This window comes from Phytophthora infestans, genomic scaffold, assembly GCF_000142945.1.
Source record: "Phytophthora infestans T30-4 supercont1.4 genomic scaffold, whole genome shotgun sequence".
Taxonomy (NCBI): Eukaryota; Oomycota; class Peronosporomycetes; order Peronosporales; family Peronosporaceae; genus Phytophthora; species Phytophthora infestans.
This window is the reverse complement of record NW_003303755.1, coordinates 1,316,581-1,343,725: the sequence shown is the minus strand read 5'-3', so window position 1 is coordinate 1,343,725 and position 27,145 is coordinate 1,316,581. Positions and strand designations below refer to the sequence as shown.

Genomic DNA, 27,145 nt, shown 5'->3' with positions numbered 1-27,145 from the left:
AATCGATCTTATTTCTGGGAGCTGATTGTCGACGACCTGAACAGCAGCACTGACGATGGCGCTCGTACGACTACTGCGTGTGGTGGCAGCATCTGTCGCAGTGCTGGTAGCGGCACCCACTCCCTCGGACGCCATGATCGTGAAGCTGGATGGGCGCGTGGAGGAATGCTTTCATGAGTACGTGCGTACCAAGCGCACGGCCTTCATGAAGATCGGCGTGCTGGAGTCGAAGGGTACCTACGACGTCCGACTGAAGGCGTACGGCCCGTTCCCCTCATATCCGGAAGAGGAGCAGGTGGACAAGAACTTCTTCGACCACCTTGTAGCAACGCCGTATGATGAGACCAACCAGAACGTCGAACACAGTGGCTTCAACTTTGAGTCCGAGCACCGTGGCGGATGGTATCGCTTCTGTCTTGGCAACATGCACGACGGTAGCACGAAGATGGTCGAGTGGTACACGTCCTTCGACCTGTCGAACGAGGACGAACTGGGCGAGGAAGACAAAGTAGACGAGCAGACTCGTAAAGGTGGGTGGTGTTTTTGGAGAGGTAAAAATTGGGACACTTCCCTGACGTACTTGCGTGTGGCTTGTGCTTGCTGGTGATAATAGAGCACGTGGAAGGTGTGAAGACGTCGCTAGATCGATTGCAGACGTTGCTGAAGCTTATTCGTAATGAGCAGGACTACTACCGTGCCCGAGTACACCGCCACGTTCAGAGTAAGTACAAACGTGGTTGAATTGCCCGAGTATCTTCACTAATGATTGCTTGGCTTGGGGTGTTGTAGCACTTGAGAGCAGTAAGTCGCGCATCATCTACTACACGATGTTCGAGCTCGTCGTATTGGGCGCCATGTACGGCGGCCAGTCTTTCTTACTACATAAGTGGTTTAGCGATCGCGGCTACCTCTCCAAGCGCCAGTGGGCGTAATCGTGTAGCTTAAATACAAGGCAGCATGGAACTACAGTACCGGTGCATAGTTTTGCTGTCTTTGCAGCTGACAGAGGGACCTTCAAGCGTAGCAGAGAGCCATATAAAATGGCGATAGAGACTCATAATACCGAAACATTTTTTTGTATCACAGCTTACGGCGCATGCATCATTATTGTTAATGAGTGGTCATTTACTGTAGTAGTCTGAATCGTCGGCGTCGTCGATCTCCAACTCGTTGATTATCTGCTGGCACTGACGTCGACGATCTTCAGCGGTGTGGGCACTTCCTGCAGCAGACACCGTGACTTGAAATGCTGGGTCACCTGCTCCCCCCGTCTTCACGGAGAGATAAAGCACAGGGTTGTTGCGTAGCGGAAATTCGGGGTGGAAGCGATACCTGCCCTGTTCGTCTTTCAAAATACCGTCGATTGGACTGAGGTCCAGAATGTTTCGCATTCTTTCAAGCAAGAATCTGTCCGAAGCCACCGCCACTTCAGTCGGACCTGGAGCAGCTCCTTCCTCTCCGCTCAGTAGAGCTTGAAACCTGCCGAGTTGGATGTAAAACACTCGGAACGGTGAGCGTTTAGTAAGTGGTTGTTGAGTGCCTGGGCTGATACACTCCAGCTCGATAAATCCTGCAATCTGACCGGGGGCGTCATGAATCGGTGCCTGCAGTTGGACTTGCCCCCCAGCTCGGAGAGATTCAAGCGTAGCAGAGAAGAAAGCTTTTTCTGAACCGTACAGTTGCGCACGGATCTTCGTCTGACCCAGCATGATCTCCGACCGGTTATTCACCTCGATGATAAGTCCTGCTTTGACTTGGTAACCGGAGGATATCCACAGGTTCTGTAGCATGGCTGACTCCATCACCTCGTTCATCATGCGCATCAAATGCGCGCTCTGGGATAAACTCTGTCCCACGCGCTCAGAGACCGACTCAAACGATTGCTGCAGACCGCCAGCGTACGCCTCTAACGTCTTTGCCAGCTCGTCCATCGTTTTTCAAACGGTGAAGCAAAATTACTGTTATAGACATGGCTGCATAAGGCAAAGTTATTTTTTACAGTCAACCGACTCATCCTTCGTTGCAATAAATTACGATTGGGTTCTAATGATGAGGAAGTCATCTGGCGTTCCACTACAAAATTCAGTTGCCGAGACGTAGAGTTCGAGTTGGATCACTTGGTCTTTCAAGTCTCGCCACGACCTTGATGCCTTATCTGCGACCATAGCCGCCACGGTTCCCACCACCATTGCGGCCACCATTTTGGTTACCGCCGTTGTCACGCGTGTATGGCGACGGCTCGATGCCGGGAACGCCGAGGAGATTCATCTTCTTGAGGGTCTTCTTCTCGAGCTTAGGCACTTCGTCCAGACCGATATTACGGCTGTAATCGGCAGCAAGCTGAACGAGTTCCACAGACTTAAGTTTTAGACGCCTCGCGTGCGAGTTGTAGAAACCGAGCCACGCCTGGTATGACTGCTGGGCTGACTTCTCCACGTCACTGTAGTTCTTGAGGTTCTTGGTGACCTCCAATGCACGCGACTGCGACGGCACCAGCATCTCCGGAGAGTGGTTCTTGCTTTGTAACAAAGGCAAATCCGCCAGCTTGTCCAACAAAGGCGTCTCGAACTCAGTCAGGATAAGAACACCTTTTCCCTTCATACCAGCACGCGCCGTACGTCCAAGACGGTGGATGTACTGGTCACGGTCAGTCAGACCCACTTGCAGTACGAGCGACACATCCGGGTAGTCCACACCACGAGCCGACACGTCCGATGAAAACATCATTACCTTCTTGCCCTTACGGAAAGCCTCTGCGGTCTTCGTGCGCACCGCTTGACTCTTACGCGAGTGAATCTCGAGGACACCAGGGTATCCCGCCGCTTGGAAGAGCTGCGCCATGAATTGCGCCGAACGAGCCGTTGGGAAGAACAGCATCACCTTGTACGCTGCCAATTTCATGTGCTCCGCCAACACACGCTCTACCATCGGGATCACTTCCCCCATCTTGCATACGATGTACTCCTGCTCGGTCTGGACGTTGGTATCCGCCTCGTTCTCGTCGATTGTGTCCACGAACGAGTAGTCTTTGCGTAGAGCGACCTGCTTGAGCTCCTCCGTAGAGGCAGGCAAAGTGGCGCTGAACAGCAGCGTCTGACGCTCCTTGGGAAGATATCCAATGATGCGCATGACATCGGGGCGGAAACCCATGTCCAGCAGTCGGTCGGCTTCATCCAGAATCAAGACACTGGCCTTGCCCAGGCGGTTGGCAATCTTGCCAGTGTTCTGCTTCAAGTGGTCGACTAGACGTCCGGGTGTGGCCACCAGGATGTCAATTGGCGTGCTACTGGTGAGCGCGCGCTCATCCTTCTTGATATTGGCACCGCCCACGAAGCAAGCGACGTTGAAGTCGTGGTACTTCGTGAGGCGCTTGGCCTCCGTGGCGATCTGAAGAGCCAACTCACGTGTGGGAGAGATTGCCAAAGTGGGGATGACGCCGGAGCGACGACCTTCCTTGACCATGTTCTCGATCACGGGCAGCAGGAAGGCGATTGTCTTTCCGTTGCCCGTCTTGGCCTTTGCCAGCACGTCCTTGCCCTCCACAATCAGCGGGAACGTCTCGTTCTGTACATTAGTGAGGCGTACATATTTGAGATCGTCCACGATGGCGCGCTTGGTCTTGGCCGAGATGTCAAGCGACGCAAACAGAACATCCGACAAGTAGTCCAGGTTCGCGGGCTTGGAAGCCTCGACAGGAGCCTCCTGCTTTACAGGAGACGCAGCGACAGGCGCCTCCTTGGTCTGGCCGTTTACGTTATCATTGGCATTGGTATTGGCGTTCTTGTTGCCGTTGTTGCGACGACCGCCACGGCGCGGTTTTTTCTTCTTGTGCTCGGCGTCGCTGTCCTTGCGCCCACCAGCAGGCGTTTTGCGGCGCCAGTTTTGGCTGTTGCTTCCGTTGTTAGTGTTCTCTTGGCCCGGCATGATCTTCAGAGTCGACTTGGGTGTGTGCGTGGCAGGACAGGAATGCGGAACTGAAGCTTCGTCGTCAGAAAGTTAAACCGCCTTCCTCCAACCGTGCCGTTTCGCCAGTTTACTTGAGCTTTGTATGTGTATCATTTTAATAGCTAGAACTGCCCAACTGCATATTGTGTCCGTTTCTTTCCATAGATATCGCAAGATCTCCAAGATTTGCATCTTTAAATTTAGAAAAACAATAATTTCCATTTAGAATTCGCAAAGCATGTCTTCGCTTGCGGACTCGTTCCTGGAGGACCTAGACGAACTCAGCGGAAGCAGTGACGAAGAGGAAACGTCAACGAGCTCCTCCAACCCTGTAGAATCTACCTCCTCCGTCAACGCCGAGATAAATAGTATCGATGGCGTCGACGAACAGATGCCCCAAGTCACGCCATCTCGACCAGCTAAGCGGAAGCGAGAGGGTGAAGACCAGGAAGAGGAAAAGACCGTAAATCTGGCCGGTTCGCTGCGCTCCAGCGTGAAACAGCGCGGTGTAGCTGCCGTCGCGTCGCTTAAGCGCTCGTCCAAGTACCTATCGCACGTCCAGAAGATTCAGCGATATGTGGATGTGGACGATGCCTCTGCTAATACCAAGCCCCAGCCACTGGAGGAAGGAAGTGCCGAGTATGAACTGGTGGTGACGTCCAACGACTTGATGGTTCAGATCGATGACGAGATAGAGGCCGTACACCGTTTCATCGCTGATGTCTACGCTGCCAAGTTCCCGGAGCTCGACTCCCTCGTGCCTAACGCACTGGACTACGCTCGCGTGGTCAAAGCTATCGGCAATGAGATGGATCTGACACTCGTGGAAGAGCTGCCCAAACTGCTTCCTAGCTCAGCTGTTATTGGAATCTCCGTGACGGGTTCCGGTACTAGTGGCAAACCTTTGAGTCCTGAAGACTTGAACATCTGCATGGAAGCTTGCAACGAGTTGTTATCGCTGAACAAGGACAAGAATATGATTCTGCGTTTTGTGGAAAGCCGCATGAAGTACTTGGCGCCTAACGTGTCACAGCTCGTAGGCACACGTATCGCTGCGCAGCTTATCGGACTTGCTGGCGGTGTGGCGCAACTTGCACGGATCCCGTCGTGCAACTTGCAGGTCTTAGGACAAGATAAGAAAGTCCTAAGTGGTTTTTCGTCTGCTGCGGCACTCAAGCATACCGGCGTCCTATTCTTTAGCGACCTGGTGCAGAGTGTGCCACCGTATTTGCGTATGAAGGCGTGCAGAGCTGTAGCAGGCAAGCTGGCGTTGATGGCGCGCGTGGACAGTCAACCTCATCAGAATGACACGGAAGGGCTAGTTGGCGCTCGCTTTCGTACCGAGTTAGTGGGTAAGATGGAAAAATGGCAGGAACCCCAGAAGGCCAAGACGAAGAAGGCGCTGCCTATTCCAGACGAGAAGCCGCGCCGCAAACGTGGTGGCAAGCGTTATCGCAAGATGAAAGAGCGGCTACAGATGACGGATGTGCGACGTGAAATGAACCGGCAGTCATTCGCTACGGCTGACGAAGAGTACGGAGATAACGCAATGGGAATTACATCTGGCCGTCTTGGTCAGGAAGGATCCGGTAATCTGCGTATTATGCGCAAGGAGCAGAAGCAGTCAAGCAAAAAGTTGCGCGCTGCCAACTTTGCTGCGTTCTCTGCTAAGCCACCGCTTTCTGGTTTAGCATCAAGTCTTGCTTTTACGCCCGTGCAGGGCATTGAGCTCATGAACCCTGAAGCTGCGAAGGCTCGCGTCGCCGAAGCTAACAAGAAATATTTCTCTGCTGCTAGTGGCTTCGTCAGTGTCATCAAGAAGCCTTGAACGTCGGAAGCGACGACCACTTTCAGCTGACATTGTGATAAATGCACGTTAGTTCTTGTGAAATATGGGCTCGAGATAACAGGATAAGCTACTATTCACCGGTGAGTTGACACTGATCAATTGAGCATGCATGGTGCTTAAACGGCTATTGTGTTTGTCAGTTCAGTGCCTAGGATCTCGACTGTCATAATCGAATGAGCTGGTAGAGCAGCCGAGAATCTAGCGCTTTGGCCAAAGAGGATGTCGATGCTCACGGCTTTGTACACAGCTCCAATGGTGGTGTTCGGCTCCGTTGTCCAAGTATTAATCGGTCCTTCAACAAAAGCCAGGTCAGACAAGTCGAAGATGATAGTTAGAGCGTCTCTCAAATTCGTCGCTACGATCACCATCATTTGAGTGGCTTTGTCGTATGCAACGACGAAGTTCGGATATATGTCCAGAGCATATGAAGAAGAACCGCGAAGCAAAGTTTTTGGATCGTCGAACTTCAAGATGCTCATGCCAGCACGGATGTGACGGGAGTAGTGGGCCATCGCGTAGTGCTTCGGGTTTGCGGTGCCGATCCATTTGTCTCTCGAGTTCGATTGAATAAGCCCCACCACTCCATTATCAAGCGCTTGTCTGTTCACGAAAGCTGAAGCACCCATTTCGTTGATGTCTCGAGCGATAGTATTGGCCATGGTGAATCTTCATCGGCATCCATGGAATCCCAGATAGACGGCCGCTTGGTCAATGAAGAAACCATTCCTCTCAGCTTGTCGCGGTCGTCACCGGCGTAAGGAACCACGCCATCGGAACAATTCGCGTCAACATTTGCAATGGCATCTATACCAGGATGTTCGCTTTGTGTCTTTGCACAACTACGTGGAGAGCTCCTTCAGGAGTTTTTTCTTCAGCTCCTGCAATGAGCACATTCTGGAGGTGGAGTTTATCTAACTGCGTTCGGAAGAGCTTCAAAATGTCGCTTTGCGTCTTAATTTCCAAGTGACTGGCCTCCTGAGACTCCGGAAAAGTCCAACCCTTGCTGTTCGCCTTGGTGAACGGAGCGACCTATTTGAACTCGATACCCCAGTCTTGATTACCACAGTTGCCAGGTACACTGCAAACTGCTCAAAGTATTCAGCTTTTAGGTTATCAGCAGTTTCGTCGTCACCACCAGCAGTGGCGCGGTTGTTCATCATCCACCAAGGAGGATAGTTCGAGTACGCCTCGAAAACATTGGCACCACGCTTCGATGCCAACCCCAGCATAGCTCGCTGCTTCGCATCTGCTTCCCAATTTCAGCTCTCCGACGCAGGGGGCTGGTCCAGTCCAATCAGAACGACTCAATTATCTTGAACGCAGGCATCTTCTCTGACTTCTTCATTGCGATCTCTGTCTTGCTGTCGTCTATGACGTTTTTTCCCGAACCACCGATGTTGTACCGTGCAATGTTGAGATCAAGAGCGGGGATGTCTTTAACTGCGCCATCGATTGACACTGACGACAAGTTGGAAAGAAGCAAGTCAGCGATGTCCTCGCGATCACCAAAGGCGTTGGCCCACCATTTGAGCGCTGTCCCCCAGCCTTCCCACTAGTCGAGAATTGGAGTTGTTTTGATCGAAATCCGATAGGCTTCAACTTGTGAGAGTGAGTTGGCGTAGATGGCCATTGCGAGTGATATCGAAAGAAGTGATCGACCACTGATCATTTTGAATTTCTTGATGGATCGACTGTTTTTCTTCTTTCACAACACAAATGGGAAATGGGGAGGCAGGGACAGATCGCCGGACATTGAATACAGTTAGTACATCTGGAGATTGGCTGATATTAATAGCGCACAAAATCTGCCTTGATGGATTGGTATTCGGGCTCAGAGACTAACAAACGTCAGTGTTGGCGTGATACATGTAATCGTCATCGACAAACCTTCGAGTCATTATTACTACGTAGTAATAATCAACATCAACTACTGGAAAAATGATGTCGAAAATTGCGTTTTCCCAGTCAGGAAGTACGCGAAGTACATCTACAGTACAGGTATTTGTGGGGTTTAATGGTGTGTTATTAGTATTGCGCGGCTGGAAGCAATTTCTAACCAAAGTGAAAGCCATTATTTTCAGATGGGAGCAGATAATACTTGCTTCATATTCTCTAAGAATACTTTTGTTGGAACCGCAAGGAATCATTCAGCGGTCGATGAAGTAAAAGTATGAATTTCTGCGGGAGATTGCTGTTCCTGAACGACGAACGAGCTACGCGCTGGCTGAGCTGGTCGTAGACCAGCTCATGGATGGGAAGCGGATAAAATCACTTTTCATGTTCGGGTGCTTTGTTCAGTAATTCCATCGAGCTCGAGTTAAAGGAAATACTCTTCGTACTTCTGCTCATAAATTATGCAGAATCGCCGGTCTGGGGTGCGTCGAACGCGGTGCAGCGTTCCTGGGATCCGACCTTTCGTGGCTCGATTCAAGGCATGACCACAGAAAAGGACAATTTCCTTGCCGGGAACGCACACTTTTTCGGCCTTGAGCCACTGCTTGGAGTGTTGGTCATACACATCCAAGCCTTCCACATTAGGCACAGGCTCCACGACATACAGACTCGGGTCCACATGCTCAAAAACATTCTCCGTTTTGGATTGGCCGCTGCCCTCGATGTTCGGGTAGTGCAGACCATAGCACACCGAAAAGTCCTTGTCAGTGCGCGCATTGCTAGCTTCAATATTGTATCCGACAGTCAAGCTCAAAGCCCGATCACAGATACGCTGCATGTGGCGCTGAAGAGACAACCAGTGCTTCTTGAAATCTGGCGATGGCCACACGAGCCTTGACATATCACCACACGCCACGCGGAAGCAGTCACGCACACTTGTGTGTTCATACCCAGCGTACCAGAACGGTTTACCGTGCTCATTGAGGTAAACGTGCTTGCTGGTACAGCTATTTTTCCAGTCCTCATCATCGCTAGTGAAAAATGTCTCGAAGTCCTGCAGCACCTGGTCGTGCGTGCGCTCTAGAATTTCACCGAGGTCCGTGAGTACTACAAATGAGTGGCGCTGCATCATTTCCAAGAACCGAGTGCGATTCTTCCAGTTGAGTTCGTTTAGCGGTAGCCGCGGTACCTGCACGGCATTATCAGAGACGATATCGATCTGTGGCCTTGTCACAGCTTCACTGGGCTTTGGGGTTTTGACGATATTATCGTCTTCTGCAGCTTTATCGCTTGCATTAAGGCAGTAGTAACTCGCGGCAACACTGTATTCAGGCGGCATCGGACTGAATGGACTACCGTCATGTCTTTGTGTCACTGGTGCGGGGGCCACACGTTTTCAGCCAATCAAACGACAATGATCGAAAAGTGTAAGTATGAGACCGTTGGAGAAACGAGTAAATCTTCTAATAATTTTATCGTAAGCTTATCAGTTATTGTGGCACCAGCGCTAGTTGACACGATAACCTACTACTCACGGCAGCGATTAAAAAAGCTGGACATCGGCATACTCTAGGCAAGAGGGCAGTTCGAAGTGGAGTGCCTTCGCGATGCCGTTTTCTTCGCCTTCGACGTAAGGGATTGGTTGTTTTCCTTAAAGTCAAATAATCGTGAGCGCACGTGGTCGAGACGACCCTGCCACTCCGGCGTACGGGGCTTAATTTCGCTGCGCATCACCTTGTTGAAGGCAATATTTCGGTTGCGCTCCTGCAGGCGGCGACGGCGTTCCACATTCATGGCCTTCGTGGCCGCGAAACGTGGCGACCTATCGTAGTCCATGTACCGAGCGACAGGCGATGAGGACGAGTAGCTTCTTGCGCAAAGGGTATTGCACGCCCCCTCCGAGAAACAGTGCGTTGAATTGGCTGTGGAAGGAACCATCGACGACGAGAGTGAAGAGCGACGAGGCCTCGCCGACATTGGCGCTGCGGAAGCCAGGTTTGACGGCTTTTTCATCGGCTTCTCGGTCAATGTTGCACATCGGTATAACGGTGGTGGGGCCAACTTGGAGGCCTTCGTCGAATGTAAGTTAGTGGTCTCCGAGGCGGTCCTGCCTGACGCCTGAAGCAATTCTGGAAAGAACATATCCAACGAACTCAATGACGAGTCCAATGAGCACGTGGAAGCAGTTGAGTAAGTCGACGGACTGCGAGGCATGGCCAAGTAGTACGTGGACTTGATCGGAGTGCTCCCATCTTCGTAGGCAGTGACATCGTCAGTAGGCTGCAAGATGTTGATCGTAAGGCCTTTGTAGATTGTCGGTTTCGCGGGGGTTGCAGGAATTACATCAACGGCATCCTGTATCGCCTTTTCATCAGGTTCATCTGTCGTTTGAGTGTGTTGCTTGTAAAAGCAATTCATAATTTCCTCCACCGGTGAGTCGTGATGACTGCCGTCGGGCTTTGGCAGTGGTGCTTTCGTGTTCCTCGTTGTGGACCACGTGCATGGGGCTGCAGATTTGGAATTGGTTTGCGCCATGAGCTCGAACTGGTCAATGAGCCTCTGCACACTCGTGCTGCCGTCCATTGCAAAGGGATGTGAATTCAATTGGCTTATTTTCTCTCGGCGGGGCAACTGAGACGTTACTTGCAATGCACAAAAATGCACAAGTCAAGAAACTCGTTCGCGTGAGCCCTCCAAGGTGAATCTGCGAATGGCGAACAGACCGCCTCACCGCAGTGCACACGTTTGGCATGTCTGCTGCTTTTCCGGTCTCTTTCTGGCCCTCCCTAGACGCTTAGCCCATGACGCCGCTTCGACATTCAGCCAATGAAAGAAGCTTTTGACGAATCCAGACGAGTGCAGTTTGATATCCAAACGCTCGAAGAAAGATCGCGCCCAGTGACATGGTGGGACAAATATTCGATTTTCGGTCACTGTCAAGCCCCGAGCCTGTCACATCCAAACTACAGGACCACTTCAACGTCAATTCAATGCCATGCATGTATTATTTTAAATGACAAATGATTCATTTATCGTTACCGCACTTGAAACGCTGTTTGTGACATCAAGCGATGCAGACTACAGCTGGAGCGGGCCAGCGATGGCACATGGTCCACGGTAGATTCTACCCTGTACAGCTTTAGAGGTCGGAACTTGGCGTCGCTGACAGTTTCTTGCGTCGTTCGCGCTCTTTACCGATTTGATCCTGTACGAAACGTCCAAAGCTTTCCGCCAAGTCGTCGATGCGCTTTTCGTGCTCATGGTTCTGCGCTGACAGCTCCCGCTCGAGTTGAAGCACATGACCCTCAAGAGACGCGATCAGCGTTGCCCTCTCCTTCAAGGTGGTGGCGCTCTCCTCAGCCGCAATCTTTGCGCTGGCAGTCAGAGTCTAGACACAATAAGGAAAAAAAACCTAGGTAAGTGCAACGCGGGAAGCTTTGACTGTTGGCGGACGCACCTGAATCCGTTCGTCGAAGTTTGCCTGCATCTGCACGAGTCGAGCGTCCTGTTCCTCCATCTTACGTAGCTGAAGCTGCAACTTCTCCTCGATGCGAGATCGTTCGCTCACCGCGGCAGCTAGCAGCGTTTGTTTCTCGTGCAGCACCTTGACTTGCGTCTCCAACGCAGTCTCCATTTCATGCTGCTTTTCATCCTTTGCTTGCTGTAGAGATACATTCTGCTGGCGGAGGTGGATAATGGTTTCGAGGTGTTTTTCTACTTCTCGCTCAAGGTGCTGTCGCGCCTTCTTCACCTCTGCCACTTGAGCCTCGACCGACCCAACCGAGCGCTGGATGCGTTCCTCCAGCTCTGCTTCCCACTGCTGCTTCAGATCCCCAATTGCCTTCTCCTGGTCAATCTGAGACTGCAGCACTTTCGATTGTAGAGCTTCGCATTTTTCCTTGAGCTCACGAAAACTCCGTTCACTCGTTTCAAGCTGTGTGGAGGAGTAGCTGAGCTGCGTCTGCATGGACCCAACAACCATATCATGCTGCCGTTGAGCCGCACTTAGCTTTCCTTCGTGGTCCGACACCAACGTGGTTAGTTTGCGGGTGTAATCCTGTTGAGCATCTTGAAGTTGTTTCTGTAGCTTGCCGATTTCTTCTTCTTGCGTCCTGCCAAACACGTCCGTAATTCGTTAGAAAGCGATGCTACATCGAATGACTTTAGCTGGTAAGCTGATATGTGTTACCTTATCGTGATAGACGAGCGATGCAGCTCGTTGTCTAAGGCATATTTGGTCTCTTCCAGTTGAGAAATCTGCTTGTCCTTCTGATCTGCTTCTTTGCTGCGCAGAGCTTCCGTGTGCCCAATTTTCTCCCGAAAAACGCCATTCTCACGCTCAAGTGCTGCTCGAGCCAATCTATACTCTTCAAACTCCAGCTTCCTACGGGTTTCAAGCTCGTCCAGCTGCATCCTCAGCTCATGGACGTCGCGCTTTGCATCGATCTCACGTTGCTGATAGCGGTCTCGATCTTCTTTTGCCATCTCAGTATCTTTGCGAGCTTGTTGCAGCTGTAGTTCGAGCTCTTCAGCTGTCTCTATCTAGGGAGAAGCTCAATTCACACATGAGAAACACTGCGATTAAGGCAAAGTAGTATACGTTTTCATACTTTACCATTTTCTGCCGTTCTCGCTTGCCTAGACTTATCGTTGTCTCCAGCTCCTCTTTCTCCGCTAGGACTTGAAGTAGTAGCTGATCATCCGGAGCAGTTTTCGGGCTTTCGTTGTTCTCCTCATCGTTTTGGCACGACGCATCGACTGCCAGAGGCGGTGGTCTCTCCGTGAAAGCACGATTTCTAGCCAGGAGTAGCTCGATTTCATCTACGTGCTTCAAGCTGCAATTGTTGCCCATGAGTTCCAGTGTCAATAGCGAGTGGTTGCTCTGCAACGCCTCACGAAATGCCAGCACTCCAGGATTCCCAATCTCATTCCAGCGCAAGTCCAATTGACGCAGTGTTCGATTGATTCGGAGAGCTTTTGCGAGTGCTTTGGCACCCTCGGGGCCTATGTTATTGTTGCGCAAATCGAGTATTAGCAACCGCTTATCTACTTCCAGCGCACTTGCGAGAGCTTCCACCCCTTGATCCAGCAGACCTACGTTGTTCCACTCCAGACTGATGGCAACCACATTGTGAAAGGTGCGCAATAGTGCCGCAAGTTCTCGAGCAGCACCAGCTTCGAAGCAATTGCCACGCAGATCCAATCGTGTAGGGACGCTAGTGAGTCGGGCTTTCTCGATAATCTGTATGAACTTGTCGTCACCAAGATACGAATTGCTGTAGTCCAGTACTGCATCAATAGTTTTGACGATTGATTTGGGATATACTAGAGCTGGAGCCTCTGGGTTTTCGTCTAAATACTCTTGCTTCGGTGGGAACGTCATGGTTGGGACCAGACTCTGGTCCAGAAGGCGTTCCAAGCACACCGATCTTTAGGGCGTCCATTCACAGTGAATCTGGTCCAGACTCTGGAACGCCCTCTGGGCGTTCCAAGCACACCGATCTTTTGGGCTTCATGTAATGAGAACAGTAAATTTCATTACATGAAGATCTGGGCACTTCAACATAGTAGGGAAAATAAAAAACACGAACTGAAACCGCAGTAGCGTGTCTCCCGTTCCCTGAGGGGGTCCCTCCTCTTCGAGGTCGCTTGAAGTTCTCTCAGTCATCTGGCTGTGCAGTATTTAATTGTATTGCCATGTTGGCCAACAGGGGGGGGGGGAACTTTAGCTCTCTCCAATTTATTTCAGAGGTATCCGGATATCCATTATATATAATATTGTTAGGAGCAAGTGGAAAAATGGACACCCTAAAAAAAGAAGAGGGAAGGAAAATAATGAAACCAACACCTTTTGTCTTCCGCATTTGATCAATTTACCTTCCTGAGTATTAGATCGATCCAGGTTGGAAGTGCCGAGACACGGTTTGAATCTCCGATGCGTCGGCATTTCCTCTTCGCCGAGAACGAGGAGGAACGCAGCGTCGGCGAAGGCAAAGAAAATCTACTTCGGCTATGGCTCAATCGCCGGAACTCCATGCTGGAAGGTGACGAATCCACAAATGAGCGTGAAGCGAACGCACTGATAGCTCGTGAATTGACACAACTCTGGGATCTGGCCAAGCCCATGAATTCTTGTACTTTAAGTCGTGAGGGGTACGTCGGATTCTTCGCTCGGGCAGCGAAAGCGCTTGTCCTTCCATTGTCAACTGATGCACTCGCAATTGCCGCAGCGCAACGAGACTGGGAGTATGATTTGGAAGGTGCGGGGGGTGTCGGTGAATCTGGCAATACTTCAAGCTTAGACAATGAAGTGATGTCATCTGAACAATTCCGTGAGGCTGTCATGCAGCTGGCAGAAATTATTTTACCAGTGGAGAGTACTGTTGGTGTTTTTGCAACTTTTCTCAAGGAACTTCGTAACTCTATCGCGAAACTTCCAATTAAATGTTCAAGCAGTGAACCGGAGCAAGATGAGACCAAATCGGCTGAGCAAATTGATCGCTTCACGCTGAGACCGTTGAATCGAACCTTAAAAATTACCAACGAATTTCTGCAAAAGCTACCGCCATCAAGTGATGCGTTGCGAAGTATTCGGGGATTGCAACCTCCGAACCAGCGGGAGATGTCGCTTAAACAGCTTCTTGTTTGCTATAACCCACGTAAATACTCGCTTACTCGTGCTTTTATTAAAAGAACAAAGGCTGATGTCAATGGTAGCACCGCCATTGCAGCAGAGACAACCAAGACGAAAGTAGCTGATATGTCTCCACCTCATGATTTGGAGATCGCTCGACGATTACATGAGGAGCTAGAGGGGTATATTGGCGTAGGAGCAACACCTGTACGAGCTAAGAAAGTTTACTGTGAGTCTGCAGCACACTGGAATTCTGAAGATGCACTCACTGCTGCTCTTACCGAGTTTCCTGCTTTGAAAATTGCTGTTGTTGGCCCACCTGGAAGTGGTAAGACTCGACTAGCTCAAGTGTTAGCACGAAGACTTGGATTGAAATATTTGTCTCTTGATGGAGCTATTCAACATGCTGTCGATCGGAAACTTCGATTACGTCGAAACCAACCTCCTATTGCTACCTCTGCTGAAGGGGAAGACTCAAATGTGGAAACTTCACCATCAGAGGCGACTGAAGAAGGTGAAAAGGCCGACAACACCGACGGCGGCGAAGAAATAGATCGTGTTTTTCAAGATGAAGATCTTGCTAAACTTTGTACTGGACGCACAGTCGCTCGAAGCACAGCACTTGCTCTTCTACGAATAGAGGTCACGCGCTCCATGCTCGGTACGTTTTTTTTGTCTGGACAAGGAATGTGATGCAAAAATTTAATGTATTTGTGATCTGTGTTGCTGTAGCTGGCGTTGGAGTGGTAATGGATGATGTATATCCGAGCGAGCTGTCGTCTTTAGATGACCAAAAGCATGAAATAGCAATGGACTATTTGGTAACTCTCACTGCGCTGCCCAGCGAACTGGAATTTCAGCTTAAAGGCTCCGAGTTGGCACCTGTAGCTGGCCGATTGTACTCAGTGCGGGAGCTTGCCACTTTGAGAGCGACAAGTAGCGAGGAGCTAGCAGCCCAAGGCTTTGCCGATTTCCTTTTGCTTCCAAAGAAACTGGAAATAGAAGGTGAGAAGTTGCAAGAGCACAGTGCTGATGCTGAAATGGGTGAAAGTGATCTAAACGCCGAAGACAAAGACGTCGAGGCATATCAGGGTGAAAATGAGGAAAAGAACGAAGACAACAGCATCGTGCCACCATACGAACCTGCAGCACCACCGGAACCAACTCCTGCAGAACGCAACGAGTTTGAGCCACCAAATGAGCCCACCTTACCACACGGATCATTGAGTGTGCTACGATTTAGTAAGGGATATCACGACTACATGAGTCGCATGCAACACGAACTCTCAACGCGCAGAGCTGTAGAGACGGCGCGTACCCAGTCAAATTGTCCTTTAGTGGTGGTACTGGCAACCCAATCTCTAAATGTCATTCGAGATCACTGCATCCAAGCGATCACGGGGGTAAGTAAACTTCCTTGTAGCAACTTTTACCAATCACTGTTATGATGCTCACTCCTGCGTTCAATTTGCTAGACTTCACTTGCTTTTTCGCGGTTCAGTACCTCTCGTGAAGCTTGTCCAATAACTCTGCCGGACGATCTGACTGGTTCTAGCCGCGCTGAAAAAGTAAAGTGGCTTCTTTATGGAGACTGGAGTACACTTCTTGAAGCTGAAACAAGTGAGATGTTTACACGGCTGCCTAGACGAGACGCAAACCGCAGACTACTATCAAGATGGCGCGAGTTTTGTCCCGTGTTGTCGACTTCTACGAACATATTGCGGCTTGGTGAGCCTGAATTTGCTGCATGCTTTTCCGGACGAGTCTACTTTTTGGCATCACAAGAAACACGACGTGATTTCTGTGCACACCCGCTCCAGTACTTACGTAAAAATATCCCGATTCCATCCGCGTACCACAAAATTTGGCTCGTCACCACTGGCGCATGCGAAGTCTTGACACCTTCGTACTTGGAGACACTAGAGACGGGACTCCATGTGCGGACTGTGTCTCCTTCGAAGTTGCTCAAGACGTCAAGTATCTCTTTGGAAATGCGTCTCATGAGTGGGCAGATTGTCTCCCCGATTGAAGCTGCAACAGTGGCCGCTGAAGCTGTAAAATCCTTGGAAGCCAAATATAACACGCCAACAGGCTGGATGATCACAGATTTGCCTCTCACTCGTGACGTCGCTGCTGTTTTACTTGAACATGGATGTGTTCCCGACATAATTCTGGTGTTGGACAGAGACGTCGTCGCTCAAGATGAGGATCAAGAGCAGAGTTTCGAAGCTGCTGATGCTTTATCCGCTATACGACGTCAACAATTCCAGACCGAAAAAGCTGGCGCTGATGACATCTCACAAGGCCTTGGTAGCGTACCTCGAGTCGTAACGTGTCCACTGTTCCGCCAGCCGTGTGATACGTTGGCAGCAATTGATCGCGAGCTAAACCCAATTGCAGCGCGCTTGGATAGTATCGAAGCTGGACACGCTCCTCAATTTGTTGATGAGTACGATCCAGCTGTGATATTTGCCCCACTCGTTCCCGAACATGATGAGGAGCATGAGGAAACGAAAAAGACTCCAAAAGACGAAGAAGCGGAGTCCGAAGCACCGGATCCTGAGACTGAAAAGCAAGCTAGAGCAGCAAGAAATCGAGCGCTACAACTTCAAGGAGAGTGTGGTCGATTTTGCCCTGTGTCGTGGCGTACACGTGGTTTGTTGATACCAGGTCTGCCATCTCATATTTGTTCATTTCGACAGCAATTCTACGCGTTCGCTGGCGAATCCGAGCGTCGAGATTTCGAGCGAAATCCAGGATACTTCATCCCTGATGGCCCTTGCGCAACTGCGAACTTCGTGCCATGTGTACTGCTACTTGGTGTTCGAGGTTCAGGACGCGGTCGAATCGCTGCAGCACTAGCTCAGCCACAAACGGAACAAAGTAATTCCTCTGCAGAGTATGTGATTGTGGACTTGACTGCAGTTGAAAAAAATGCCGAGCGCAACGGACAGCTGGAAGAACTCAAGTCGGAAGAAGCACGCTATCCACCCGAAGAAATCTATGTCCAAGCGCTCCAACTTGAGCTCCAACGCCAGTCAAACAGTGAAAAATCTGTGGCTCAAGTTATCGTCGGACTGGGACCCGACGATTCACGGATTCCAAGCGCTGCGACTTTGGAAATGTGTTTCAAGAACGGTCTTTTTCCAGCACTAGTAGTCCCTGTGACGGTATCGGAAGAGGAGGCTGTGAACACTTTGTTGGCTCGATGGATTGCCACTCTACCAGTACCTCGTCGGAAACTTGCTCTTTCGCGGAAAAAGGAGGTGGAGGGCGATGCTGAAAACGACGTCTCCCTTCCAGAAGAAGCTGCAGACGAAGAACCGATCGACTTGGAAGCCGCCCGAGAAGAAGAAATGTCTCGACTTCAAGAACAATTCGCCGAGGACCAGACAGCTCTGAATGAGGCTATTGCTGGACTTCGAGCTCGAGGTATCCGAGTATGCGACTCGGTGGATGCGACTAACGCACCAAGACAAGCTGCTAAACTAGTGAGAAGAATACTCAATGACTTTATGGCTGGACGAGAGACACTGTTCGAGCGTTGCAAAGTTCTGGACATGTCGGCGGGAGGCAGAATGCATCAGATGTTAGCGTCAGGAGAACTTCTTGTCGGTAAGCACGGCTTGGCTTGTCCTGTTACTGGTCGTACGGATTCTGCATCGACTACCTCAATGAAGGCGGTTGTATACCGAGACGAACTTTACTTCCCGAGATCGCGTGAAGCTCGTCGTGCCTTTATAGCTTGTCCGTCAAAATACCTGGATAAATCTAGTCTTCCACCAAGACACCAGTCAACGTGTTGTGTGGTGGGTGCTCCATATTCAGGCAAGACGCGAGTGGCTCAAGAACTCGCCAACGCCCTCGGACTCGTCTACGTATCTCCCCAAAGTGCTGTAGATTGGGTGATTCGATGTCAGGGCGGTTCCACGTTGCGCGGTCGATTACTAGAGATCACGAAGCAGCAACTTGATCCTCTCGCCAATCGTGATATCACTCATGAAGTTATCTGCACTCGACTGCGTTCCTCCGAGTGCCAGACACGTGGCTGGGTTCTCGACGGGTACTTGTTAAGCCATCACGAACTGCAACGCAGTCTGCTGAATTCTAACGAAACAGGGAGTATTCAACCGGACATGCTCTTCGTTCTTGAACGCAGCTTTGCCAGTGTCTGGAAGGTGCAGCAGAACAATGTGATGCAGAGCGATCTTCGAGCTGGTTTTGCACGGTGGCACCATTACCGCTTGGAGCTCGTCGATGTTTGGATTCGTCGCTTTGGTGTTTTCCACATACGACAACTGGACAGTACGAGCAGCTCGCTCTGGCATGCAGCAGCACAGGCTCAAGCACTCCTCACCGAGCAACAGCAGTTGGCATCGCATCACACCATAGCAATGATATCCAGTCGAGCTGCTCGAGCTCTAGGTGTTGTGCGTACGCGTGAAGAGCTGCAAGCACGTCAACATCCTATTTTCCAGACATTCTGTCCCGTGGAGCTGCGTGTCGGAAGATTCTACCACTCGCGTCAATCCAATCGTGACTTGTGTGTAGACTTCCGAGGGTTCAGTTTCTGGTTTCGAGATGAACAAAACCTCCAGCACTTTGTGGCGAGTCCTGAAGCTTTTGTCGGATACCTGGCAGACCAACCATCAGACGAGTCGTGGCCGACACAAGAAGAAGCCGAGAGTGAGGCGCAGACACTTGTGGCAAGAGCTCCAGTAAACGCTTCACTCTTGAGCTTGCTGACTGTACCAGACTGCGACTTTCCCGAGTTGAAAGGCTACTGCCCAGTCACGTTTGCGTCGGGTTCGGGTGCCAAGGATTGGGCTGCACTTCGACATGGCAATGTCTTCTTCCGTGCATCGTACCGCTCAAAAGTTTATTTCTTCGTCTCGGAAGAAGCACGGCGTAAATTTTGCGCGGAACCGTCTCGACACACCTCGCAGAGTTTGCCAGTGAAGTTACCACCGCAAGTGACTCTGGCGAAGAGTTACCCGGGACAACTAGAGCAGCAACTTGGAGCTGCACTCAACGAAGTGCTGCTTGCACTGGGCAGTGAGCGTCCTAAGTTTCCGCAAATGCCGGTGCGATCTTCGGCTTGTCTGTATCTTGCACTCTCGCTCAAGGCCTTGCAGCGACGTTACCAATTGAAGATGACGCCTGACCCACGCTCTGCACGAGATGAAGACGAACCTGATGAGGAGCAGAAGCAAAGGCAGCAACAGCGAGAAGAACAAGCCGAACAGGAGGCGATTGCTAAACGCGACGCTTTTGTTAGCGACTGTCGGCTTGGAGAAAAACTAAAGACACTCGCCACACCAGCACGTATATCCTGTGGCTCGGGAGCTACAGTTGCTCGCGACATGCGCGCCGCGCAGGACACACTGACTGACAACGAAACAGAGAGCCCCCAACCTGCCATAGCCACCGAGGACGTCGAGCTGCTTCTTAACCGGTTCGATGTTATTGTCTCCGGCACTAGTGGCGACAAACCACTGTCAGTAGACTGTGAAACAATCCGCATGCACGCGAGAGCAGCATTCCTGCAGTACACGAGACCTTCTTCTAACTAGCAAAAACGAGACGCAAACAACTCGTTAAAGTGAGCAAAAACGAACATTAATTCTCAGCCAGTGTTTCTACCGTGTCCACCGTTCATTAGCGCTGCTTCAGCAGCAGAGGAGTCGACTCCGTCACGTCGATTGCTACGTGCTGCTGCTTTAATCCCCAGTCACCACCAAACGGCGGCTTCCAAAGGTTAAGCAGAAGTGAGAACAGGATCACAGGCACAGACGATAGCAACTCGGATAGACCAGCGAGGGCCGGAGGGATCCAGATCCCCAGCGGAGCGTACAATACGCCACATGCAATGGGCATCATCAGCAGATTGTACAAGAATCCCCACGCAAAGTTGTGCTTGATTCGTCGGTTCGTGGCGTTCGAGAGTGCTCGGGCATTGAGCAGGTCGCGCAGATCATCCTTAACCAACACAACGTCAGCAGCGTCGAGTGCCACGTCAGTACCAGCCCCAAGTGCGACACCGACGTCGGCCGTTGCCAGCGCTGGTGCGTCGTTCACGCCGTCCCCAACAAACGCAACTCGCAGACCCAGACTTTGCAACAAGCGCACCTTGTCCACCTTTTGATGAGGCAAACTTTCAGCAAGCACAGAACCTTCAGGCACGCCCAGCGCTGCAGCCACACTCATGGCTGTGCCACGCTGATCACCGGTTACAATCCATGGCTGAACTCCATCTCGTTTCAGCTGCTCGATGACACGCTTAGCTTCCGGACGCGGTGTATCGTGCAGCGCAACTGCAGCTACCAATTCTCCATCAATGACAACGAAGACCACAATGCTGCCCAGAGAGTGGAAACGTCGGTTTGCTTCGACAAACTCGGCAGGAACTCGAAGAGCGCGGCAGTCACTGTAAGTCTGCTGTTTAAGCCAGGTAAGAGATCCAAGACGCACATCAACACCTCGCACGGTGCAGTGTACACCACAACCAGGAATAGCCTCGAATCCTTGCACTTCTTCGACCTGTGAGCCTTGAAGCTGAGTCTCTGCGTGCGCTACGAGAGCTTTACCAATGGAGTGTTCGCTACTTTTCTCTGCGGCAGCTACGTAGCTCCAGAGGTGTCTTTTATCAAAAGTATCTTGCGGAATAAAGGCATTAGCAACGCCAAGCTGAGCAGTCGTGAGAGTGCCCGTCTTGTCGAACACAACAGCATCCACTTCTTCAAGCGCTTCTAATGCGCGTCCACCCTTGAAGAGAATACCCACCTGCGAACCTTTCGTTGTCGCCACCATCACTGCAGTCGGCACGGCTAGACTAATCGCACACGGACAGCTAATGACTAGCACGGTGATGGCAAAGCGCAGCGCGAACGGGAAAGGAGCCCAGCCTTGAGTATCCACATGTCCGTGCTTAGCGAGCGAATACCAGAGAATGAACATCACTCCGGCCAGAATGATGATGAACGTCGTAAAGTATGCGGCCACAGCATCTGCAATGCTCTGACGTACACCACGAGACGCCTGAGCTTCTCCTACGAGTCTCACCATGCGTGCCAACATGGATTCGTGAATAGTGTGAGTTACCCGCACTGTCAGAACGCCCTGAGAGTTGATAGATCCACCGATCACAATTGCCCCAGACTCCTTGGGCACCTTCCGAGCCTCGCCCGTCACCATGGACTCGTCCACTGAGCTAGCACCTCCAACAACCACGCCGTCCGTCGGAATTCGTGTACCAGGTAGTACTTTCAGCAGATCTCCACGTTCAACGAGCACCACATCAATGTACAGCTCCTTCTGATCCCCTTCTTCGAGCAAAATGGCAGTCTTGGCTTGCATCCGCAGCAACGCGTCCACGCTGTTCGAGGCACGTGCTTTAACCAGTGTTTCGATGTAGCGGCCGACGAGGATGAGTGTAACCAGCAGTACCGTGACTTGGAAGAAAGTGTCAGCTTTAGCAGGAGTCTCCACGAGAGGCGGGGGCGCGGTCGAAGGATCCGTCACACCCTCTTGTGCTTGAGTAATGGCAAGTGCTCCACAAACGACAGTGAAAACGGAGAATGCGAAGGCAGTACAGGCGCTTAGCGAGATGAGAACGTCCATTGTGACGCGTCCACCGTACCGAAGCGCGAGGAAGGCGCTCTCGTGAATGGGGCGGGCCACAATGAAGAGTACAGGCGTCGCGCACGCCAATTCCACCGCATCTTTAATACTCAGACGGTTGGCAGTGCCCCATAAGCCCACGTCTGCTGGGTTGCCATCAGAAAATGGATACAACGCCGGCAGCAAGAACTCGACGAAGATTACGGGCAGAGACAGCAAGCAGCTCCAAAACAAGAGCCTCGTAAAGCGTCGGACTTCTTCCTCGCCTGCACGGACAGATGGCGCCTGCGGAGTTGACGCTTGAACGGTAAAACCTAGCTCACGAGATAGGTGGCGAACAATTCTACGAGCACCTGTGACGTCTGGGTTGTACTCGACCCGCAAAGCCTTGCCTTGCGAAGCGGAAGATACCGCTGGTTCATCGATATCTTCAACTGAGACGACGCCATCGATCTCAGTTATTACCTTTTTGGCTTTCAGGGAGCTCTCGGATTGTCCAAGTTGCAGAACAACGCTCACTAACTCGTCACTGGACAGCACACTGGGTTCAAACCCCAAAGTGGCCACAGTCTTCTCGATGTGCTTCGCTGTGACTAGTTGCGGATCGAACTGGAAGATCCCGCGACTCGTAAGCAGACTCACGTTTACGTCCGTAACACCTCGTTGCGTACTCATGAACTTCTCGATGCGTGTGCAGCAACCACTGCATGTCATTCCACTGATGTTCAAGCGAAGAATTTCTAGGGACTCGGTTGTTGTCTTCTTCCTTCCTGAGCTGCCCGACTGAGGTCGCTGTTTCTCGAGAGAAGCCCCACGATCGCTGCGGAACTGCATTAATCGCTTCAAAAAGCTAGGAGATCTCTCCGGATGCGGCAGATCCTGCTCTTCGGATGAACAACAACCTGAACTGAGCGTCTTCTTGGTCTTACTGGACGACGAACAGCAGCCATCTGAGCGAGTCTCGGACGCGTCGGATGAGCAGCAGCTGGACTTCTTTGGCTCCTTGGAGGAGCAACACTTCTTAGCTTCAGCCTCTACGTTTGACTCCTTCGAGCAGCATCCAGATGATATCTTCTTCTCCTTAGACGCACAGCAGCCGTCAACTTCGACTGCAACCTCTGAAGTTTTCGATGAACTGCAGCTGGAGTTAGTTAGAGCTTCATCTTTCTTTGATGAGCAGCAACTTGATTTTTTGGACTTCTTCTCGGACGCGTCAGGAGCATCAGATGAGCAACGATTAGGTTTCTTGGATTCCTTGGATCCACCAGAAGTCTCCTGTTTCTTCGAAGAACAGCAACCGGATGTCTTTGGCTGTTCCTCAGAAGCACCAGAATCATCAGTTGTTTTCTGCTTCTTCGACGAGCAACAACTAGATTTCTTGGGCACTTCCTGGGACGTAACAGATTCCGCAGAAGCCTCCCGCTTCTTTGATGAACAGCAGCTCGATGGCTTAGGGTCTGCATTGGCACAGCCGCTTTCCTGCTCGATTGCAACGCCCACAGCCTCCGCCGCCCCATTCGCCGTCTCAGCAGTGTCACTGTTGTTGCAACCAGTGCCCTTCTTGGAGGAGCAGCAATCGTCCAGAGCCTCTTTCTCCTTCCCAGTACAGCAGCCATCAGCGGATCCTCCTTCGTCTTCAGCCGCGTTAACCTCTTCGTCGCTGCTGGAACAGGATGCGGCAGTTTCTCCTCCGTCGCTCCTGACGCCACCGCAACAGCCACCAGCACACGAAGGATCCGCCGTCTCAGATGTCACGGAGTCGACCAATGTTGAGGTAGCGATTGCACGGCGTCCCTTACGTTTTCCCATGAGCTGAATTTTCTTCTTGCTGTAGGCGTGGTGCAATGAAGACTGTCGTGTAGGAAGTGATCTGAATTGTATGTACCGCTTCAAGGCAAAATATTGAGTTGAAGTAATGTTGCGCATTCATAAATAGGCAACGTAAACAAAAGACATGTTGCGCAAGGAATGAGACTTATGTTGCCGATTAAGCATGATTGCATGAACATTTGAAATGCCCTACCGCAGGACCGGGCCACCTGAACCGCTGAACCGTCGGCTTCAACACGGCAGCTCTCTTTTTGCGTGTACCACATCATCTTCTCTGGTTGGCTGTGGTTGGCTTACGGCAGGTCAAAAGCACTATCTGGCTCAGTTCTTTTCAGACAGGTAAGCTGATACCGTTATGTCGCTGCGGCTTGTAGCCTGTACCCTAATGTTCATATCCACAACTCAGGTATATTCATCACCATGCCGAAAACTACCAACGTCGTCCTTGCCCGTGGCATCAACGCCATCTCGCGTAACAGCCTCTCCAAGAAGAATGGCCGTGGCAAGATGATCAAGAAGGGTGGCGAGAAGAAGGTCGCCGCCAAGAAGGTGTCCACCAAGAAGTGGTACCCGGCTGACTACATCCCGAAGCCGCTGCCGTCGGCCAAGACCAAGCGCAACAGCGTTAAGACCGCTAAGCTGCGCAAGTCCATCACCCCCGGCACGGTCCTGATCCTTCTGTCGGGTCGCTTCCGTGGCAAGCGCGTGGTCTTCCTCAACCAGCTCGCTTCGGGCCTGCTGCTCGTCACTGGTAAGTGACAGATGCAGTCCGGAAGTATCGACCTCAGCCGACATTCTGATGATGCAAAACATGACACTTCGAGAGGCGCTCTGCCACCCCATCATTCGTCTGTTGGGCTTCCTCGTCTCGTGCCTCATGCTAAGTTCAGTGGCTTTGTCCGTACCTCCCTTTTACAAGGTGCATGGTGCCGATGAGGCCGCCGTGGGGCATGCGGTTTCCGATGGTTGTTTACTCAGATGGGTGATGGGTGACTTTTTGCCGAAGATCCATCAGATTATGAGACCTGAGGAATGTCGGATCAAGGGGACAAGTTGATGCCATTGAAAACACAGTTACTGACAGTGCTATTTCATATTTTGCAGGCCCGTACAAGGTCAACGGTGTGCCGCTCCGTCGCGTGAACCAGTCGTACGTGATCGCCACGTCCACCAAGGTGAACATTGAGGGTCTGGCGCTTCCTGCCATCGACGACGCCTACTTTGCCAAGGAAAAAGCCGCCAAGAAGAGCAAGGAGGAGCAGTTCTTTGCCCAGTCCAGCACTGTAAGTACTATGGCTATGTTTGATTGCCCTTGTGAGCATCCCGTTCCGGTTGGTCGGTTTTTCGAGACCACAATACACGGTCTGTCCACATCAAGCAGTAAAGTGGTGACGCAATGGATGAACAAGATCGACGAACCCTTTGGGATCTCTTTTGTTCTTAGATTGCTGAAGCGCTTGCTGCGTGGCGGATCAGGCAGGGAGCCTTGCTGTCTCCGGACATTGCATCCTGCCGCACCAAATGAGCGCTTGGGATCGCTTGCTTCGGCACACAAGCTCCCTATAAGAGACTGACCGTGCTGCTGTCATATTTCTTAGGCCCCCGTTATCCCGGAGCAGCGCAAGAAGGACCAGAAGGCTGTAGACTCGGCTCTGATCAAGAAGCTCGAGGCCGAGCCGTTCCTCAAGTCGTACCTGAACGCTAAGTTCTCGCTGACCAAGAACGACCGCGCCCACGCCCTCAAGTTCTAAGTGCTCTTAGCTATCTTGTGTAGATGCATGGTGTGCGACGGAATGAGATGAGAAGAACAATATACCTGATGAAATTATCGCGAACTTTTGACTTTTTATTTATCCTAGAATCTCATCAAGCAGGTCTTGTAGTAATGTGCTATCACTTTTAGTGTCGTCATCGTGTTCGCTGTTGTCTTCCGATGTAATTTTCCTAGTGGCACCTTCACTTACAAGCGCGTTGTAGCTGCAGCTCTTCTTTATGGAGCCTCCTTTGGAGATGCCACTTCCACCTCCATTTTGTATAGGCGAAACAGTTTTCATGTCAGCTACGTCGTCATATCCACCAGGGCGAGCACTAACAAGAGAAGAGCCCCAGTCCTGGTGCCGCGAATGAGTCTGCTGTCTTTTATTGGCAGTCAACAAGTGGTGTTCTTGTCGTGACGATAACCCTCCTGCCCAATGCTCCACGTCGTCCGACTTCTTCGCACAGACACTTGACCGTCCTGTATAACTCGAGTAGCCTCCTCCAGACTTGAAATCGCTCCGAAGCGGCAACACGGGCACTTCTTGCACTGGTGTTACTAATGGAGGTATTGTTAGCGTTGGTCTTGGCATAGCTTGATCGAAAAAGCGGTGTTGAAGGGCTTGCGCTGCTGTAATCCGTCGACTTGGATCGTATTGTAGCAGATCTCGTACAAGCTGAACAGCTGAAGACGGTGTACCTGACGGCAGGATTCGCTTCCAAGACACGGGAGTGCACTTAGGGAATCGAGCTTGCATATGGGAAGCCATTGCTGCACCCTTGGGCCATGTTTCCGTCGTAGGAGTACCAAGAACTTTGCAGATTCGATAGAATTGATCCGCTTCAGACGTTCCAGGAAACAGCGGCGTGCAGATCAGCAGCTCAACAAGGATACACCCGCAGGCCCACATATCGATGGGGCTATTGTATGTCGTCGAGCGTAGCAACAGCTCAGGTGCCCGGTACCATCGCGTTGCAACGTAGTCGGTAAAAGGCGGCCGTGATCGGATCTCGCGAGCTTGACCCAGGTCTGCAATCTTGAGCGTATCTTCGTGACATAGCAAGTTTTCAGGCTTGATGTCACGGTGGAAGAAGCCGTGCTTGTGCATGTATGCTAGGCCACTGAAGAGCTGGAACATAATCGAGCGTATTTGCACCTCCGAAAACCAGGGATGAGAAGTGGAAGAGTCTGAGGTTGAGCTGGAGTCATTTCCAACGCCAGCGTAGTTGTTGCCTCCTCCATGAGATTTTGAAGTTACGCATAACCAGAAAAAGCGACGTCTGTAGGTACTCGAACACGAAGTAGAGCTCCTCCTTGTCTCGAATAACCTCTTTCAGTAGCACAATGTTTTCGTGGCGTAGTATTCGAAGCGACTTGAGCTCACGCAATTGAAGACATTCTTCCCATGTGGGAAATAGTGCCTTGATCTTCTTCACAGCTACAATTTCCTTGGTCTTAAGGCTCCGAGCACGCGAAACTTCACCAAACGCCCCATCACCGACCTTGTCCAATATCTCATAGCGATTCATCGCTCGGTCTGGGTGGAGCCCTTGGCTCTGATTAAGTTGAAAATTAGACTTGTCATCTTGACCCGCATGCCTTATAAATAACCACGCAA

The 27,145-nt window shown here is 51.2% G+C and overlaps 11 protein-coding genes across 11 annotated transcripts; 4 read left to right on the top strand and 7 right to left on the bottom strand.

The window, feature by feature from the left end:
• Positions 1-55: 55 nt before the first annotated feature.
• On the top strand, positions 56-932 carry PITG_03303 (uncharacterized protein; the record flags this gene model as incomplete). The annotated part of the gene is made up of 3 exons (XM_002906332.1): positions 56-530; positions 614-721; positions 790-932. 3 exons carry the CDS (start codon positions 56-58, stop codon positions 930-932), a joined length of 726 nt encoding a protein of 241 aa, XP_002906378.1.
• Positions 933-1,121: 189 nt separating this feature from the next.
• PITG_03302 (uncharacterized protein) lies at positions 1,122-1,931 on the bottom strand (the record flags this gene model as incomplete). Its single annotated transcript, XM_002906331.1, has 1 exon — positions 1,122-1,931. One exon carries the CDS (start codon positions 1,929-1,931, stop codon positions 1,122-1,124), a length of 810 nt encoding a protein of 269 aa, XP_002906377.1.
• A 220-nt stretch (positions 1,932-2,151) lies between these two features.
• On the bottom strand, positions 2,152-3,924 carry PITG_03301 (DEAD/DEAH box RNA helicase, putative; the record flags this gene model as incomplete). Its single annotated transcript, XM_002906330.1, has 1 exon — positions 2,152-3,924. The coding sequence occupies one exon, from the start codon at positions 3,922-3,924 to the stop codon at positions 2,152-2,154; it is 1,773 nt and encodes a 590-aa protein (XP_002906376.1).
• A 224-nt stretch (positions 3,925-4,148) lies between these two features.
• On the top strand, positions 4,149-5,773 carry PITG_03300 (U4/U6 small nuclear ribonucleoprotein Prp31; the record flags this gene model as incomplete). Its single annotated transcript, XM_002906329.1, has 1 exon — positions 4,149-5,773. One exon carries the CDS (start codon positions 4,184-4,186, stop codon positions 5,771-5,773), a length of 1,590 nt encoding a protein of 529 aa, XP_002906375.1.
• A 137-nt stretch (positions 5,774-5,910) lies between these two features.
• Positions 5,911-6,420, bottom strand: PITG_03299 (uncharacterized protein; the record flags this gene model as incomplete). The annotated part of the gene is made up of 1 exon (XM_002906328.1): positions 5,911-6,420. One exon carries the CDS (start codon positions 6,418-6,420, stop codon positions 5,911-5,913), a length of 510 nt encoding a protein of 169 aa, XP_002906374.1.
• A 1,691-nt stretch (positions 6,421-8,111) lies between these two features.
• PITG_03298 (uncharacterized protein) lies at positions 8,112-9,026 on the bottom strand (the record flags this gene model as incomplete). The annotated part of the gene is made up of 1 exon (XM_002906327.1): positions 8,112-9,026. One exon carries the CDS (start codon positions 9,024-9,026, stop codon positions 8,112-8,114), a length of 915 nt encoding a protein of 304 aa, XP_002906373.1.
• Positions 9,027-10,826: 1,800 nt separating this feature from the next.
• PITG_03297 (uncharacterized protein) lies at positions 10,827-13,070 on the bottom strand (the record flags this gene model as incomplete). The annotated part of the gene is made up of 5 exons (XM_002906326.1): positions 10,827-11,075; positions 11,145-11,799; positions 11,877-12,229; positions 12,303-12,691; positions 12,749-13,070. 5 exons carry the CDS (start codon positions 13,068-13,070, stop codon positions 10,827-10,829), a joined length of 1,968 nt encoding a protein of 655 aa, XP_002906372.1.
• Positions 13,071-13,622: 552 nt separating this feature from the next.
• PITG_03296 (uncharacterized protein) lies at positions 13,623-19,894 on the top strand (the record flags this gene model as incomplete). Its single annotated transcript, XM_002906325.1, has 4 exons — positions 13,623-14,364; positions 14,422-14,982; positions 15,054-15,724; positions 15,797-19,894. 4 exons carry the CDS (start codon positions 13,623-13,625, stop codon positions 19,892-19,894), a joined length of 6,072 nt encoding a protein of 2,023 aa, XP_002906371.1.
• Positions 19,895-19,979: 85 nt separating this feature from the next.
• On the bottom strand, positions 19,980-23,750 carry PITG_03295 (copper-transporting ATPase, putative; the record flags this gene model as incomplete). The annotated part of the gene is made up of 1 exon (XM_002906324.1): positions 19,980-23,750. One exon carries the CDS (start codon positions 23,748-23,750, stop codon positions 19,980-19,982), a length of 3,771 nt encoding a protein of 1,256 aa, XP_002906370.1.
• Positions 23,751-24,090: 340 nt separating this feature from the next.
• On the top strand, positions 24,091-25,606 carry PITG_03294 (60S ribosomal protein L6, putative; the record flags this gene model as incomplete). Its single annotated transcript, XM_002906323.1, has 4 exons — positions 24,091-24,110; positions 24,178-24,522; positions 24,876-25,054; positions 25,370-25,606. The coding sequence occupies 3 exons, from the start codon at positions 24,192-24,194 to the stop codon at positions 25,520-25,522; spliced, it is 663 nt and encodes a 220-aa protein (XP_002906369.1).
• Positions 25,607-25,621: 15 nt separating this feature from the next.
• PITG_03293 (ser/thr protein kinase) lies at positions 25,622-27,056 on the bottom strand (the record flags this gene model as incomplete). Its single annotated transcript, XM_002906322.1, has 3 exons — positions 25,622-25,698; positions 25,795-26,726; positions 26,806-27,056. 3 exons carry the CDS (start codon positions 27,054-27,056, stop codon positions 25,622-25,624), a joined length of 1,260 nt encoding a protein of 419 aa, XP_002906368.1.
• Positions 27,057-27,145: the final 89 nt, after the last annotated feature.